This window comes from Pyrus communis, chromosome 14 (genome assembly GCF_041283825.1).
Source record: "Pyrus communis isolate YQ-2024b chromosome 14, ASM4128382v1, whole genome shotgun sequence".
NCBI lineage: Eukaryota > Viridiplantae > Streptophyta > Magnoliopsida > Rosales > Rosaceae > Pyrus > Pyrus communis.
The window spans coordinates 18565425-18580176 of record NC_142578.1 but is presented as its reverse complement, the minus strand read 5'-3'; the positions used below and the strand labels follow the sequence as shown (position 1 = coordinate 18580176).

At 38.0% G+C, this 14752-nt stretch overlaps 3 protein-coding genes across 3 annotated transcripts; 1 reads left to right on the top strand and 2 right to left on the bottom strand.

The window, feature by feature from the left end:
* Positions 1 to 1873: 1873 nt before the first annotated feature.
* Positions 1874 to 3568, bottom strand: LOC137713290 (uncharacterized protein At3g28850). Its single transcript, XM_068452578.2, has one exon. It carries the CDS (start codon positions 3245 to 3247, stop codon positions 2033 to 2035), a length of 1215 nt encoding a protein of 404 aa, XP_068308679.2. The 5' UTR covers positions 3248 to 3568; the 3' UTR covers positions 1874 to 2032.
* A 4948-nt stretch (positions 3569 to 8516) lies between these two features.
* LOC148691326 (uncharacterized) lies at positions 8517 to 11711 on the bottom strand. The gene is made up of 2 exons (XM_088683903.1): positions 11403 to 11711; positions 8517 to 8858 (listed from the first exon to the last, which is right to left on the bottom strand). The coding sequence occupies exon 1, from the start codon at positions 11584 to 11586 to the stop codon at positions 11440 to 11442; it is 147 nt and encodes a 48-aa protein (XP_088540029.1). The 5' UTR covers positions 11587 to 11711; the 3' UTR covers positions 8517 to 8858; positions 11403 to 11439.
* Positions 11712 to 13036: 1325 nt separating this feature from the next.
* Positions 13037 to 14720, top strand: LOC137712862 (small ribosomal subunit protein eS10z). The gene is made up of 4 exons (XM_068452039.2): positions 13037 to 13175; positions 13258 to 13583; positions 14042 to 14174; positions 14530 to 14720. Exons 1-4 carry the CDS (start codon positions 13173 to 13175, stop codon positions 14605 to 14607), a joined length of 540 nt encoding a protein of 179 aa, XP_068308140.1. The 5' UTR covers positions 13037 to 13172; the 3' UTR covers positions 14608 to 14720.
* The last annotated feature ends 32 nt before the right edge of the window (positions 14721 to 14752 follow it).

Here is a 14752-nt window from a genome sequence, read left to right as displayed (position 1 = left end):
TAAATCAAAACAGGACCTTTAAAAAATGTTCCAAACTTGTTTTCATACAACTAATGTTTAAAATATCGATATTGCAAATTTGTAGAAATATTAAGGGATATGTCAAATATCAATATCAATGGAACTGGAAATGATGGACATTTAAAATGAAACTTTAGGAATTGTCAAACATTGGTTTGAACGAAATATAAGAGTTTTTCTGAAATTTAACAAATGTGTCAGAAATATCGACAATATTTTGGCCTAAACTTAAGAGTTTCTCGTGAAGTTTTGACTTCACCCTATTTCCATATCTTTCTCTAACTTTTTGGATATTTCCTTAGAAACATCGACTGTATTGAAGAAATTTTAAACACTGCATACAACCAACCAACCATGCATCACTCATATTTATGTACTTGGCCTGGAGCAATTAACTTCCTGTGCCCTCTTCACATTTTCTTCACAACATTTCACTTCGATTTCAAAATAGTGATTCTGCCATTAACATCCGTTGACAGTGATTGAGAATTTAGATTACGCTATTTCCCAAGGGATAATACTTGGGTGCTCACTAGAGAGTACCCAAATTGCTAACTACTAAATTCAAGGAAAGAGATCCTCTGTGGATCTCTTCCATTAAATTCATCCAATCCCCAAATCCGGATCCTTGAAATTTGATTTAACGGCTACAAAAAGGAGTCTCCTTTAAAAGTTATAATAACTTTAACCATTGGATCAAATTTCAAGAGTCTAAATTTGAGGATTAGGTGAAAGGGATCCGAAGAGGATCCCTTTCCTAAATTCAAAAAATTTGTCAAATGAAACGCTCCCCAAATGTCTACTATTCTTGTAACCAAACACACTATTTCCTCTCTTTTCTTGTATCCAAACATCCGTTTTCTCCCTCACCTACCCTACCTCCACCATCACCTCCCTCTCCATTCTCTGAAGCCATGACAGCTCCACGCCCTCAAATTTCACCAAAGACATGACAAATCAGATCCATCTTGCTAACCCTATGAAGGATATTTCACCCAAACGTCTACTACCCTTGTCCCTTTAAAAGTTATAATAATTTTAACAGTTAGTTATATTTCAAGAGTCCGGATTTGAAGTTTGGGTGGAAGGGATTCTGAAAGGATTCCTTTCCTAAATTCTAAAAAGAGGGTTTTAACGAAAAATCCACGATACTATTCATTTTAACGAAAAATCCACGATACTATTCATTTTAACGAAAAACCACATTTTTACACTAAAAAATCAATCCTAGTACTATTCACTTTACCCTCTATTTTGTCCTTATCATTAAAACTCAAAGTTTTCAAGTCTTTTTCATTAGTTTGTCAAATGAAACGCTCCCCAAACGTCGACTATCCTTGTAACCCAACACACTATTTCCTCTCTTTACTTGTATCCAAACATCCAGTTTCTCTCACCTACCTCCACCATCACCTCCCTCTCCATTCTCCGAAGCCATGACAGCCCTCAAATTTCACCAAACCCATGACAGATCAGATCCATCTTAACCCTATGAAGGATATTTCACCCAGAAGAAAAATAATGAAGGAGGTTGAAATTATTCGGTAAAATTTAGAGAAAGTTGGTGTTCAGTAATGCCATAGATTCCACGATGGAGATTCCGATGACGATGACAGGGTGCTGGTATGTGTTCCACGATAAAGAATAGGAGGATTATGGGGCGGCATCGACAGGGAAAGGATGGAGGAGAAGTGAGTTGCGCCGACGGAGGAGACGAGGTTCTCAGAAGGCGTTGGGAAGACGAGGTTTCTGGTGATGAAACCATGGCAGGAGCAAAGCAATGCAAATTGGTTACAAACAAGCTTTGGTACGAACTCGAACACAAAATAATTCAAAGAATTGCAAAATTGAATGTCATGAAAATGTGAAATTTATTGCATACTGTTCAAGAAGACAATGAACACAAAGAACCAAAATCCTAACAAATATTAAACAAACTTGAAACAAAATCCCCTAGGCACCTAAGAACAATAGCTATATGCAATCAGTAGTTGGCATACCAGTACCACATTCACAAGCAGCAAGCAGGGCACCTAATCAACCCGTTTTCGTTGCAATCCTGGCATCTCCTCAGTTCCCCTTCATCCTCATCAAACAGCTTTCGGCTGCCATTACATGTCGGGCACGGTGCAAACCTTGCATCCCCACATCCTTCGCAAACAAACCCGCCATCCCTCACCGGAAACCCCCTCAAAAGCTTCCCCAATTCTCCGGCCTCGTTGAGTTGCTTAACCTCCTCTGCGCCTCCAACATATTTGCCTCTAACAAACACTTGTGGCAGACTCACCACCTTGTCCCCAACCGCGTTTTGCAACTCTTTCCTGTACTCCGAGTCCATTGAAACGTCCCTCTCGTCTACTGCCACTCTAAATCCCCTAAATATCATCCGAACGGCGCAACAATCCTCGTAAGTCTTTCGAATTCCTCTCAATGTGGTGAAGTAGATAACGATTTTATCCTCAGCGCCCGGAAGACAAAAACAAGCATTTGAAAATGGGGAATGTAGCAAAGGTGTACTAGTACAAGTGAATGATCTTACAACATTGCATCGGTTGTTGCTGCTGTCGCCCAACTGTCTAGAGGACAATGCTCTTCTGTAAGTCAAGACCACATTGGGGTCCATTTTCGACAACAACGATTCCTCGGATAAATGCTGCCACAGAGGCTTTGAATTCGACGAAGAAGAAGAAGGGGCTGGCAATGCGTGCTCAACCTTTACTTCCGAGTATTTCGCCGATTCGAAAGAATCAAACGGTCTTCTTGAGTACCTGCAAGAAGTGGCCTTCTCGGGAAAAGCGATGGGGCGGTCATAAATGGGGTGTTTTGCAGAGAAATGGGAGTGGAAATCGGAGTCGTTGAGACCATCCATGAGTTCCCAGGTGTTGATGACGGAGTCGGGGGAGGAGGTGGAGTGTTGTTGGGGGTGGGGGTGATGTTCAGGAGAATCGTGAACGTTGAGATTGAGGAGGGGGTTTAAGGGAGATGGAGGGTCGAGACGGAGGGAGCCGTAGGTGGTGGAGGTGAGGGAGACGAGGTGGTGAGTGTCGCCTTTTCGGAGAGGAGGGTGGTGGACGAGAGGGGCGGAGGAGATTGAGAGAGCTCTTCTGGAGGTGGGGAGAAGTGGGGAGGAATTGGAAGAGTCTTGGAAGGAAGTAGGAGCAATTTGTGAATTCTGTTCTGGGTTTTTGGTTAGAAGGGTGAGGGGTCTTGAAGCAGAGCACCCCATCTCTCTCTCTCTCTCTCTCTCTCTCTCTCTCTCTCTCTCTCTCGCACAGACACACACAGAGAGAAAGAGACTTTTTGGTTTGGTTTGTGTCTCGTTTGTTTTCTGAAGGGAATAAGATTGTTGCTTCTAGTTCTAGAGAGAGAAAGAGAGGAGGATTGTGGAGGTGGGTTTGGGAGCTTTTAGAGAGAGAGAGAGAGAGAGGAGGAGGAAAGAGAGAGAGGGAGTAATGTTTTGGTGAGGAAGAGATTTCAAGAAGGAGAAGAAGGGGTTTGGGTAATTGAGAAATTGGGTGGGAGAGGGGAAGTTGAATAAATGAATGAAGGCACAAAACGCGGTTCGTTTCTAATTAGGTTTTTTTTTTTTTCATGAATTTATTGATAAATAAATATTAATTTTGTAATTAAACAAATTTGTTAAGGCGCCCTAGTTGTACTAAATTTGGAATCATTGGAGGCAAAACCTTGGATTAAGGAAATCATTAATTTTGGAAAGTTTCAAGAATCATTTGCAGTAAAGGAACCGGTATGATATGTCGCAGTCTGCATTCATGCGTGTGGATTGACATTTGGATCAATTTCTGCGCTCATAAGGGTAAATAAGGAAAGGTGTTTCAATGCGCACCAAACTTCAATACATACGCCATTGTCATTGTATGAGTAGAATGATAGTTGAAAAAAATTTCTTCTACTTGTACAATAACATGCATATCGTCTTGTATTTTGGTTACATTGAAAAGTCTCTTATAAATAAGATAAACATGTCAATCCGAATATTTATGGTTAGCAGGGGAAAGTGATTCGAAGTTAAGTGCAGAGATGAAAGCATATTTGGTCTGGGTAATAATACTAGTGTAATGTGGTTATCTTCATGTCTGCTTGTTACATAATGCTTCAAACGAGTAATTTTTGTAAGGTTTGACCTCCATTGCTAATAACAAACTAAAACACTTATCACAAACAAACCAAGTTCTGATATAATTTGACCCGTATAAAAAACATTATGGTCTTGTTTGTTTTGAATTTGAGTCAAACACGCGACCAACACATTGACAATAACCTCTGGATATGCGTCGTGCATGAACCAAACATATTATACTGTTAGGTAAGGCTTCAATTTCACAATGCAGGACATGTCCTAGTTTGATGCTTCAAATGTTATAGAAGTGAAGAGTATTACATGTGCAACGCAGGTTAGAAAACTTGCATTGAAAGCACATTTACTTTCACATTTTATATTAAATTTGGTTCTTTTTTTTTGTGTATCTTGTTGCAGGACCAACTTAGCAACTATCTTTATATAACAAATTATCACCCAAATTGAATGGTGTGAACACAACTACCTCCACCAATTGTGATAATAAATAAATAAATAAACCTACCTCCACCAAATATTTAATGCGAAAACATAAATAATTGTAGATACAACAAACAAAAGTGACAAAAAGTGGAAACTTGGCTATGGACGGAGTTGACTTAGGCCATCTCCAACCGATGGCTGGTCAGAGGGCTCGTTTTAGCTCTCTGGCCCTTCAAGATTCTCCAAGATATTAATATTTTAATGAACAGTACATGGTCATATTTGCCTCTGTCTCCAACCGAGGGCCAGATGGCTTGTTTTAGCCCTACCACAAAAAACCGTTTCCAACCGAGGGTCAAAGGGCCATAGGGCCAAACATAATTTATTATTTAAAAACTACAACTTAAATTAAAAAAAACGGCTAAGTGACGTCAGCTAGCCGTTGGAGTAGGCGTTTAAGTTTTATGTTATTAAATGTTTTTTAAAATGTTGTTTAAGTTTCATATTGTTAAATGTTTTTTTTTTATAGTGTATAATTTGTATGTTGGTTAATGTTATTTAATATTGTTTAATGTTGTTTCATGTTACTTAATTCAATTTAATGTTGTATAATGACTTAGGAAGTTATAGGAAAAAAAATATAATTTAAAAAAAATATGAAACAAATTTTGTGAAATAGAAGTTATAGGATAAAAATAAAATTTAAAATAAAATAAAGCAACTATGTGAAATAGAAGTTATAGGAAAAAATAGAATTTAAAAAAAAATGAAAAAAAATTTGTAAAATAAAAGTTATAGGAAAAAATAGAATTTAAAAAAAAAAAATTAAAAATAGAAGTTATAGGAAAAATTTTGTAAATAAAAAATAATAATAAAACTATAAAAAAAAAAAAAAAATTCAATGCAACGGCTAGCTGACGTCAGCTAGTTGTTGCATTTGAATTTTTTTTTTCTTAAGCATTCATGTCGGTTATTAAATAATATAAACGTATTCCTGTCGGTTATAACCGACAGGATTCCCAATATTTCTGCCCAGCCCTCTAGCCCTCTCCGATTCCGTGGGGCCCTCTCAGATTCCAAAGCCCTATGGCCTAGCCCTCGGTTGGAGACGGTTTTCGGGCTATTTTCGACCCTCTGACCCTTTGGACCCTTCGGTTGGAGATGGTCTTAGGCCCAGCAGGGGCCGATGCCCCCCCTCCCCTCAATTATTTTTTGTTGAAAAAATATTTTTTTTAATTGCTTGTAAAATTAATATTAATTCTTTTATGCATTATTGTTATTGTTGAAAGAGCATATTCAGTCATAAAATTTCTAAAGATCGATTGAGAAATTGGATGAGAGATCAATGGATGAATGATAATATGACTATTTTTTAGATAGAGATTTGATGGTATTAGTGATGAAGTTGTCATGCAACGTTTCAAAACATAAAACGCGTCTAGGGATATTGTAATAAGTTGTATAAAAAAACTTATGGATTTATATATAAGTGTTTTGTTGAGTACATTCTTGAACTTTTTAATTTGTGACTTTGTTATTTGAGGGTGCCTCCATCTATGCAGATCTCTAGCTTTGTCCTTGGACGCATCAACCATTTAACGCTAAGATATATGATATTTTCTATTTGGTTGGTTGCATATCTAATCGTTAAATGGTAAATATATCAAGTAAACTAATGGAATATTTGTCTGTCCAAACTTTGAAAGAGTGTAGTACATGCTTATCAATCTGCTACTTGCATTAGGACTTCTCAAATATCCTTTCTTGTAATAGACAATTGTTCTAATTATTAGCATTTTCTTGCCAAATTAATTCTATAAATTAATTGATCTCTTTCATTCAATCCCGTTCTCCTAGACCCTACGGTCCAAGGAGATTGTGGCCAATTATTGTTCGATCTTAGACTTCTTAGTACAAACAGTGGAGGTGATGGGAGTTTAGGAGAACGGGACTATTCTTTCTCCATATACAAGCGGTATAGAGGAGAGAAAATGCATACTCTGTTCACATGAATGAATGTGAAATAAAGGTCCATAAACTAAAAATCCATAAAAATTCATGGGTATTTGTCCTTGCACTTATCACAATCCGGAACAATGATCATTTTCTATGTTAAAATTTACATCCAAAATAAAAGGTTTAAAGGAGCAAATTAGGGACGAAAGTTTTAATAGAGTTATCCAAACTGATCATCGTTCCACCTTGTGACAAGTTAGGGGATCAATACTCACAAATTTCTATTATCCTAAACGTGCAAGTGTAATCACATAAACCAAGTCGAAGACTGTTGTCAAAGGCCTTCAAGTTTCCAAGATCCTAGAAGAAAACAAAATGTATTGTTTGCCCCATATGCCTACTGGAGTTCTTTTAACCGTTGGTTTTCAATCAAAGATATAATGACCGAGATTTAACGGTTAAAAATTCCGGAGCCTGGGTTACTTTGGACCAGAACTTTTGAGATTGAGATGCTAAAATTGAGCATGGGTTTAGTTTGGGTTTGGGTTTGGGTTTGCGAATATCTGTTATCTGAGTTCTACCAGAAAGAGACTGAAAGAATAATAATGAATCCAAGAAAATGACATGGTTTTCCAGCAGATTGAAATGGACTTATGATAAATGGGAAGGACCACCATTCACAAAATTATTCAAAAAATTAGGGCTAATTCCACGGAGGTCCATTCATCCCATGTGGGTTGAGCTGCCAAGTCATTATCTTTGCTAACTTTATTGCTCTATCTTCTGCCTTATCCAATCTCTTTGTCTCAGAGAAGCAACAACAAAGCCTTACCCTACTAAATGAGATCAGCTGTATGAATCCTAACGCCACTTCGCTCGGTTTTGTGTCAAGTTAGATACAAGTACTCCAAGTCTTAAAGAAGAAAGGAGCAAATAAAATTCACAAATTTGTTTGATTTGCATAAACTTTCCTACCAATGAGATTATTTGTGTAAACAGTGGCAAGCCTGTACTCATATTTTATCTCAAGCCTTTCTTGGACATTGAGACCGAAAGAAACACTTGGGGCAAATCACGTGCAGCATAGTTTGTCAATTGATACATACTTCTTACATGAATTAATATGACAAACTATTAGTTAAGGAATCAACTGTTATATTATGTAATCCACTCATTGTTGGTATAAAAGGTTGGCTCGATATAAGTCAAGATGGATGTGAAGATAGTCCCCCATCGGAGAAGTCCCAACAATAATCTAAGGTTTAAATATAGGTGTTCCACTTCTAATTGCATCAAGGCTTTTTGAGATAAACCCCACACATGAGGTTCATTGGGCTTGATACCACCCAGGGGATGGAGCCTAGGTGAATAAATGGGGACAATATCGGTGCATGGCGGCCTCAATAGTGGACAATTATGGAGCCCATGACACAACACTAATGTGGTAAAATATATATGCTCCTCCACTAATTTTTCAAAAGAAGAGTCACAAGGGCAGGTTTGATTTGATGTACTTCCTAATTAAGAGTTTAGTTGTGAAATTTTGATTAGAAATATATGTTGGCATTCATTTGGAAGAAAAATATGCTACCCAAGTTAGTACCCAGAAGAGCTCTAACTTTTTAACCCTAGCATTTGTTTTGGTCTAGAGATTTGGATTTATGCAGTTAACTCAGTGGTTTATACAAAAAGAAACATCAAAACTGTAAGTTTTATGCAAAAACACTCGGCACAATTGGCAAAAAAACCCTCATTTATCCACCTGTCATCCTCCAATTGATTCTTAATCGTGAAATTCTTACTACTACTTAACTCTTGCAAGTTCCCAAAGTGGACAGATTCATCTAAGATACACAGATCATCTAGGCAGGGCATATTAGATGCTGGGAAGAAAGACAAAGACTCGACTTTAATAAAGCAGCTGTTGAGTGCCACAATTTAAGGCTGGGAGAAAAAACGAAGAAAAACGTTGCGTAGCCATCAAATTAGCATAAAACTATGGTTTGAGCTTAGGAAATTTGGTAACAATGTTGCCGAGCACGAGACTTGGTTTTAAAGCCTAGCACCCAACAATCTTATTGATTTCCAAACACAAACCAGAAATATACAACTTTCCAGTACAAAGCACAAACCCCAGTATGACTTTGGTATTTCATATGAAACAAAAAAAAAAAAAAATGAGAAAAATACAAAATCCCTAACTATGATTTTGTATTTAATATGAAACAGATCACAATTCCATTGTAAAAAAGAAATATACTCACAGTATTTACAGTATTCACAGTATAAAATTAGTAGCTCTGAATGTCCAGGCCATGCACCCACCGTCCCTTCACCGTTATTTACGGATTTTAATCATCTGCAAGTGTACAGGAAAAAGGAGTCGCTGTTATACAGAGTTGAAAGACCAAATGACTGAAACTCATTAATGAAGTAATCAAGCTACGTGTATCAGTAAAACACGATACAGGGTGAATCGGGTAAAAACAAGAAATTTGGATTGCATCAACTTTAATTTTTGGAGCTGAAAACCTGACCTAAATAAAGTTGTATAGGGTACCAAACTTGCTAAATAGCTGATGCACCACTTAGACAAGACACATTTTCTCCTACAAATATGCTTAGAATATTTTGATTCTATTTTTTGCTTATATTCTTAGCACAAATCTCAATCGAGATTCCTCTCTGGAGCATCATGTTTGTTTGTTGAGTTGGAGTGCAAAAACAAGGTGATGGATTGGGTTGGTTGAAATTTCGGGCTTGTGAATAAAATGGGCACAGGGACTTAGAAAACCAATGACAAATCTCCCATCTCATCAGAAAACAATTATCATTTTAATGGTGATATCAAAGTATGTAGAGCAGGAACGCCTTGGAGACAGACAACTAGCAGGAAGAGAAAAAATTTGTTCCAAAATATAAGGCTTGCCCAGCACAAGACTCAAGTAAATGTTATGATTAAAGAACTCAAGTGCAACCATAACATGCACAAAATAAATGAGCTTGCTGGATCTGTCCTAAATGCTTTGCCCTTAATAATTATTCCCAAAATCTTGATCGACCTGGCTTATGCTCGGAAAGATTATCAAGGTTATCTTCATTGTTCTGATGATCCACTAGCAATCGAACTTTTGAAAAAGTTATTTAAAGAAGTAGCAATGAAACAGTTACTGCAGTCATCCCTTGATGTTGTAAAAAAATGGTAACGTTCCAAAAGAAAAAGGCAAACCGTCAAGGTAAAGGTCGATAAGATTCAAATGAGGTTGCTAATGTGCACAAATGATGGCTACCTAATTGTGTAACCCATCACTACCCGCATTGTGACAAGCCATATAGAAGAAACAATGGCCAGTTACAATCTCAATTTCTACGGCAGCTAGGTACTTGGGATTTCTTTTGTATATGGGTACAGGGGCACTAGACTTACAAACAGCCTGCTTTCCAAAGAGATCATGTCTGCAGGATATGTGACAGAATTTATAAATTCTACATATCTCAAAAAGTAAAATGATATTGCAATCAGATATTAGTTATTTCCTGACATTGATACAACACCCTTAGTAACGTATTAAAGACAGCAAGAAACTCACCATAAATCAATATTAACATATTCTGTGAATTGAGTTTGATTTCGAAGTTGGGCCTCACTAGCACCCTTGTGGGCTACTCTTTATAAACAAGTCTTTGCTTTAGGTAAGACAATCTAAACACTCACGGGTATTTGATTCTTTCCTGACTTATAAATATTTCTTCTCTAACCAAAATTCTACAGTTTGTATCCAATTCAATTCACACAAAAATTAATGTTAAGCAAGCATAACTACCTAATAGAACCTCAAATTACGTCCCGGAAAAAGGTGATTAAGGTACTTTTCTTGTTGACCAGCAACCCTAAAGCCATGAGTTTGTCATTCTTGGAAACCCTAAACAACACATCTTATGATCGGGCCCTAAGCGGATCATAAAGTGGATTGGCTGGCCTAAAAAGCATAAGCATGAGTCCTTGTCTAGGGCGTGGTTTCTCCAATTTGTGACGTAACTATTAATACTAGTCATTAAGGTATCGTTTGGTATGCAGACGGGACGGGACGGGACGGGACGGGACGGGACGGAACGGAATGGGACGGGACGGGACAGGACGGAACGGAATGGAGCGGGAGCAAAGATGCCCTCGGATGGAAACAAGGAGGAAGAAGAAGGAGACAGAGAGGTTATAATTTTGTGTTCCACGGATGTGGAACGAGTTGTTCCGGGGGTGAGGTGTAACGAAAATTCACCCAAAACTCGTCCCGTGAAACCGCTCGTTCCATCCGTTTTAGGCGCACCAAACGTGGGACGGAACGCCTTGTCCCACTCTGTTCCATCCCGTCCCACGTACCAAACTATACCTAAGGGCTTGTTTGGTGGGCTGGATGGGATTAAGCCTTAAGAATAGGGTTGGATTGGTAGGGACATGTAACACAGGACCTGTAATCCATGTATAAAGATACGTCGGATAACCTATTTTATTGTGGATTCATAAATCATCATGTCCGTCTCACATTTAGACACAACAAACAACGTATTGGACTCAGGTTTATTTTAATTGATCACAACCCAACCAGCCCATCAAACATTCCCTAAATGGATTACAGTCCGGAACTATCCAAAAAACAAGTGGTGGAACCATCCAACAAACAACATGTGGTGAATTGCTCAGGTGAATACGGTCTTCCTCTTCAACCAACTACCGTTCAAACCCTTCCCCTTAGCTTACACTAGTAATGTGGCTTGTAACTGATTGCCCAACAAACCCATCAAGCAAAACAACCAGACAAAGCTTGACAAACATGAAATCAAGCAATCAACTGAATTTACAGAGACAAAAAGATGGAGGAGGAGGAGGAGGAGGAGGAGAACAAACCAGAGAGCATAGGAGTGGTGAGTCCGGAGACAATCAATCAGCCGACATGCAAAGGGCCAATATCTCCGGTTCTAAGGGAGCCGGCGACTTCATCGGCAGCGGCTAAGCAAGACGAAATCAAGCCGGTGAGGACCAACCACACCACCTTTGCCATCCAAACAGTGACGCCCCATGGCATTACCATTTTTCTGGGGAGGCTACCTTTCCCCCTACAATTGTTTTGCACCTTGATCAATCCCAGCCCCCCTTTTGGGGTAAACTAAAGTAAAAAATAGTCGGAAGAGTTCAGGACAAGGATTTACTTTTTCCTTTCCCTTCTTGGTTTTTTGTTTTTTTTTTTTTTTTCGAGAAAAGCCAAAGAGTCATTCAAAAGTAAGACTGTGTATAGATTATCAGCCAAATATTATGCAAAAAAATATCAGCCGATGGAGAGTTTATTGAGAATCACTTTCAGAGTTTCTTTCGCTTTTTTTTTTTTTTTTTTTTTTTTGGAGTAAAAATTATTAACACTCAAAGTTTTAACTTCAACCTTTAAAAAATCCGGTCCATCCAAATCGTGCCCAACCTATTACTGAAAATGCTCTAATCTCAAAGAAAATTTGAATCTAGCACGCAATGAATTTAATAATAAGATATTAAACATTAAAACAATTCACCACTTGCTGTTGTGATTAAACCAACCAAACTATGACAACGTATGTTTTGCATTAGAGAAGGCCTTAGGCCCTTATTAATAACAAAAACGGTTGTTTACTTCAGGAGCTGTTAACTATTACTCGGGTCGTATTTTGATCCCTATTTTGATTTATTCTAAACAACAAGGAAGGATATTTAAATTTGGATATAGAACGAAAAGCACGCTGCTATAAAATATACTTTGGTTAAGTTCAGATATGTGTCAAAGTTGTGACTTCTAAAACTGAACAATAAAGGGAAAATAACTCAATACAAGAGGAATTTGCTAGTACATGATCTAAATCAAATTATACATTGTAGGCTTGATCGTAGCCACATTGGTTTAAGTAGATTTGTTCACCCATGCAACAAGATTTGAATCTCCATCGTCGTAATTTAAATAAATTTAAAGTAGAGCATCACTTTGTATAAAAAATAATTTAGTTATCATTAGGCCAAAATCCTTGCACATTTGAGGAGGCCAAAATCCTTCACATCTCAAATTCGCAATGCTTATGCCTTCTTCAACTTCAAAATTAGGAACAGCTTTCTGAAGATTAAATTGTGATTCCTCACAACTTTGATTTTTCGTTTTTGAGTCAAATACAAGCACCTTTGAATTTTGGTCAACAATGCATTCAGTTCATCGATCACTATTGACATGTAGTCATATCATATGTTAAACAACACAACCTCAATTTAAAAGATGATCGTGTGCTTCACAGATGATCATGTACTTCTCAATTGCGCAATTTAGACAAATTGGCTAAGAAAATCGACACTTTATATTAAATCAAATTCAAATACCAAATACCACGAATTTTTAATTCAGTTACCAAAACTTCAATTCAGATTTCTCTAATTTAATCTTTTAGAAAAAGTTAGGGCCAAATAGTTACATTTCATAAATCCCAAGGTGAAAATTGTAATTTAGCCTAAAATTTAATCTCAATCGTACACTCCCTACCTCACCTATAAACAAAGTTGCATCCCTCTAGGGTTTTACTTCTCAGCGCGCAGCCTCAATACAGTTCAGTCGCTTGCCGCCGTCTCTTCTTCTTCCTCCAGCCGCCGCCTCCCTCCGCAATCGCAACCATGGTAATTCTCCCTCCAGCTAATTTTCTGTTTGTTTCCCGAGAAACCGAAAAGAAAGAGAACGTTGAATTTGTTGTATCTGCAGATCATTTCTGAGAAGAATCGTCGGGAGATCTCCAAGTACCTGTTCCAAGAGGGAGTTTGCTACGCGAAGAAGGACTATAACTTGGCGAAGCATCCCGACATCGACGTCCCAAATCTGCAGGTGATTAAGCTGATGCAGAGCTTCAAGTCCAAGGAGTATGTGAGGGAGACGTTTGCTTGGATGCACTACTACTGGTACCTTACCAATGACGGTATCGAGTTCTTGAGGACTTATCTCAATCTCCCTTCTGAGATTGTCCCTGCTACTCTCAAGAAGCAGGCCAAGCCTCCTGGCCGCCCCATGGGCCCCTCCGGTGACCGCCCCCGGTAATTCGCTTATTGATTTATGTTGATGGAATTGTTTTTGGTAGAATTGCGAAATGTCGAAATGCTTGTTCGATTTGTTGTTATATATTATTAGGAAGTTGTTATTTTGATTGATTAGTTTGATACATTGCTCATTTTTGGTTTAGAGATTCTGCAATAAACTGCAATTGATTGAAATGTGAGTGGGGTTTAATAGATGATTGAAGCATATTTTTCGGTTGGGTTTTAACGAAATCACGCCACGTTTGAATCAAAACACAGCACATTTGAATCTAATATTGGTTATTGGTTATGTAGGAAGAAGTTAATTTGAACAGAATTGCAACGCATTTGAATCTTTGTTAATTATTCGACCAATTAACTGTTACAGATTTGTGCTTCCTTTCCTTTTCTAGTCCATTTGTTGAATGTTTTGTTGCGTTGGAATTTAATGGTTGGTTTGATGATGGTGTGAACAGTGGTCCGTCTCGCTTTGATGGAGAACGTAGATTCGGTGGTGACAGGGATGGGTACCGTGGAGGACCTCGTGCACCTGGGGGTGACTTTGGAGACAAGGGTGGAGCTCCTGCTGATTATAGACCTTCTTTTGGGGTAATTTCCTTGCTCCGAATTAATTTGTTTTCTATTTTGCCCTTAGGTTCTGTTTGTGTTTACCATTTGTTGGAGACGGGATCAATTTCACTTCGATGTCAACTGAAAAAGAAAAATCACTACTCTTGGAATTTCAAAACTGTTTTCTATCCAATACCATCGAGCTTTTTACCGATGACTTGATAAGTGTTGCATGACTAGACAGTTTAGTCACTTTGAGAATAATATGCATCCGTGTTTTTTCTGTGTAGTGTAGAAGCAGCGCCCTATCTTTCCTCCTTGTTAGGTGTCAGTGTTAAAGCGCGTAATATGAAGACCTCTTAACTCATCTTTCTCGTTGTGTCTGTGTTTTCAGGGTCCCGGTGGAAGGCCTGGCTTTGGTCGCGGAGCTGGTGGTTTTGGTGCAGGCCCAGCTAGTTCTAATCAATCTTAAATAAATGGATGTTGAGAAGATGACATTCTGTATTAGGAGACAATAGCGGTTTTGTTTAATTGTTCAAATGTCTGCAACATTGTCGGATTTTCTTCGATGTTTATTTTCTTTTACTTTGTGTTTGAATGGCACCTTGAAAACGTAT

Bases quoted from the DNA above. Each gene is read 5' to 3' on its own strand.
- LOC148691326 (XM_088683903.1), bottom strand. From the start codon at position 11,586: ATGGTAATGCCATGGGGCGTCACTGTTTGGATGGCAAAGGTGGTGTGG.
- LOC137713290 (XM_068452578.2), bottom strand. From the start codon at position 3,247: ATGGGGTGCTCTGCTTCAAGACCCCTCACCCTTCTAACCAAAAACCCA.
- LOC137712862 (XM_068452039.2), top strand. The intron at 13,584-14,041 runs GTAATTCGCTTA...TGGTGTGAACAG, and splicing joins CCCTCCGGTGACCGCCCCCG to TGGTCCGTCTCGCTTTGATG. The intron at 14,175-14,529 runs GTAATTTCCTTG...CTGTGTTTTCAG, and splicing joins ATTATAGACCTTCTTTTGGG to GGTCCCGGTGGAAGGCCTGG.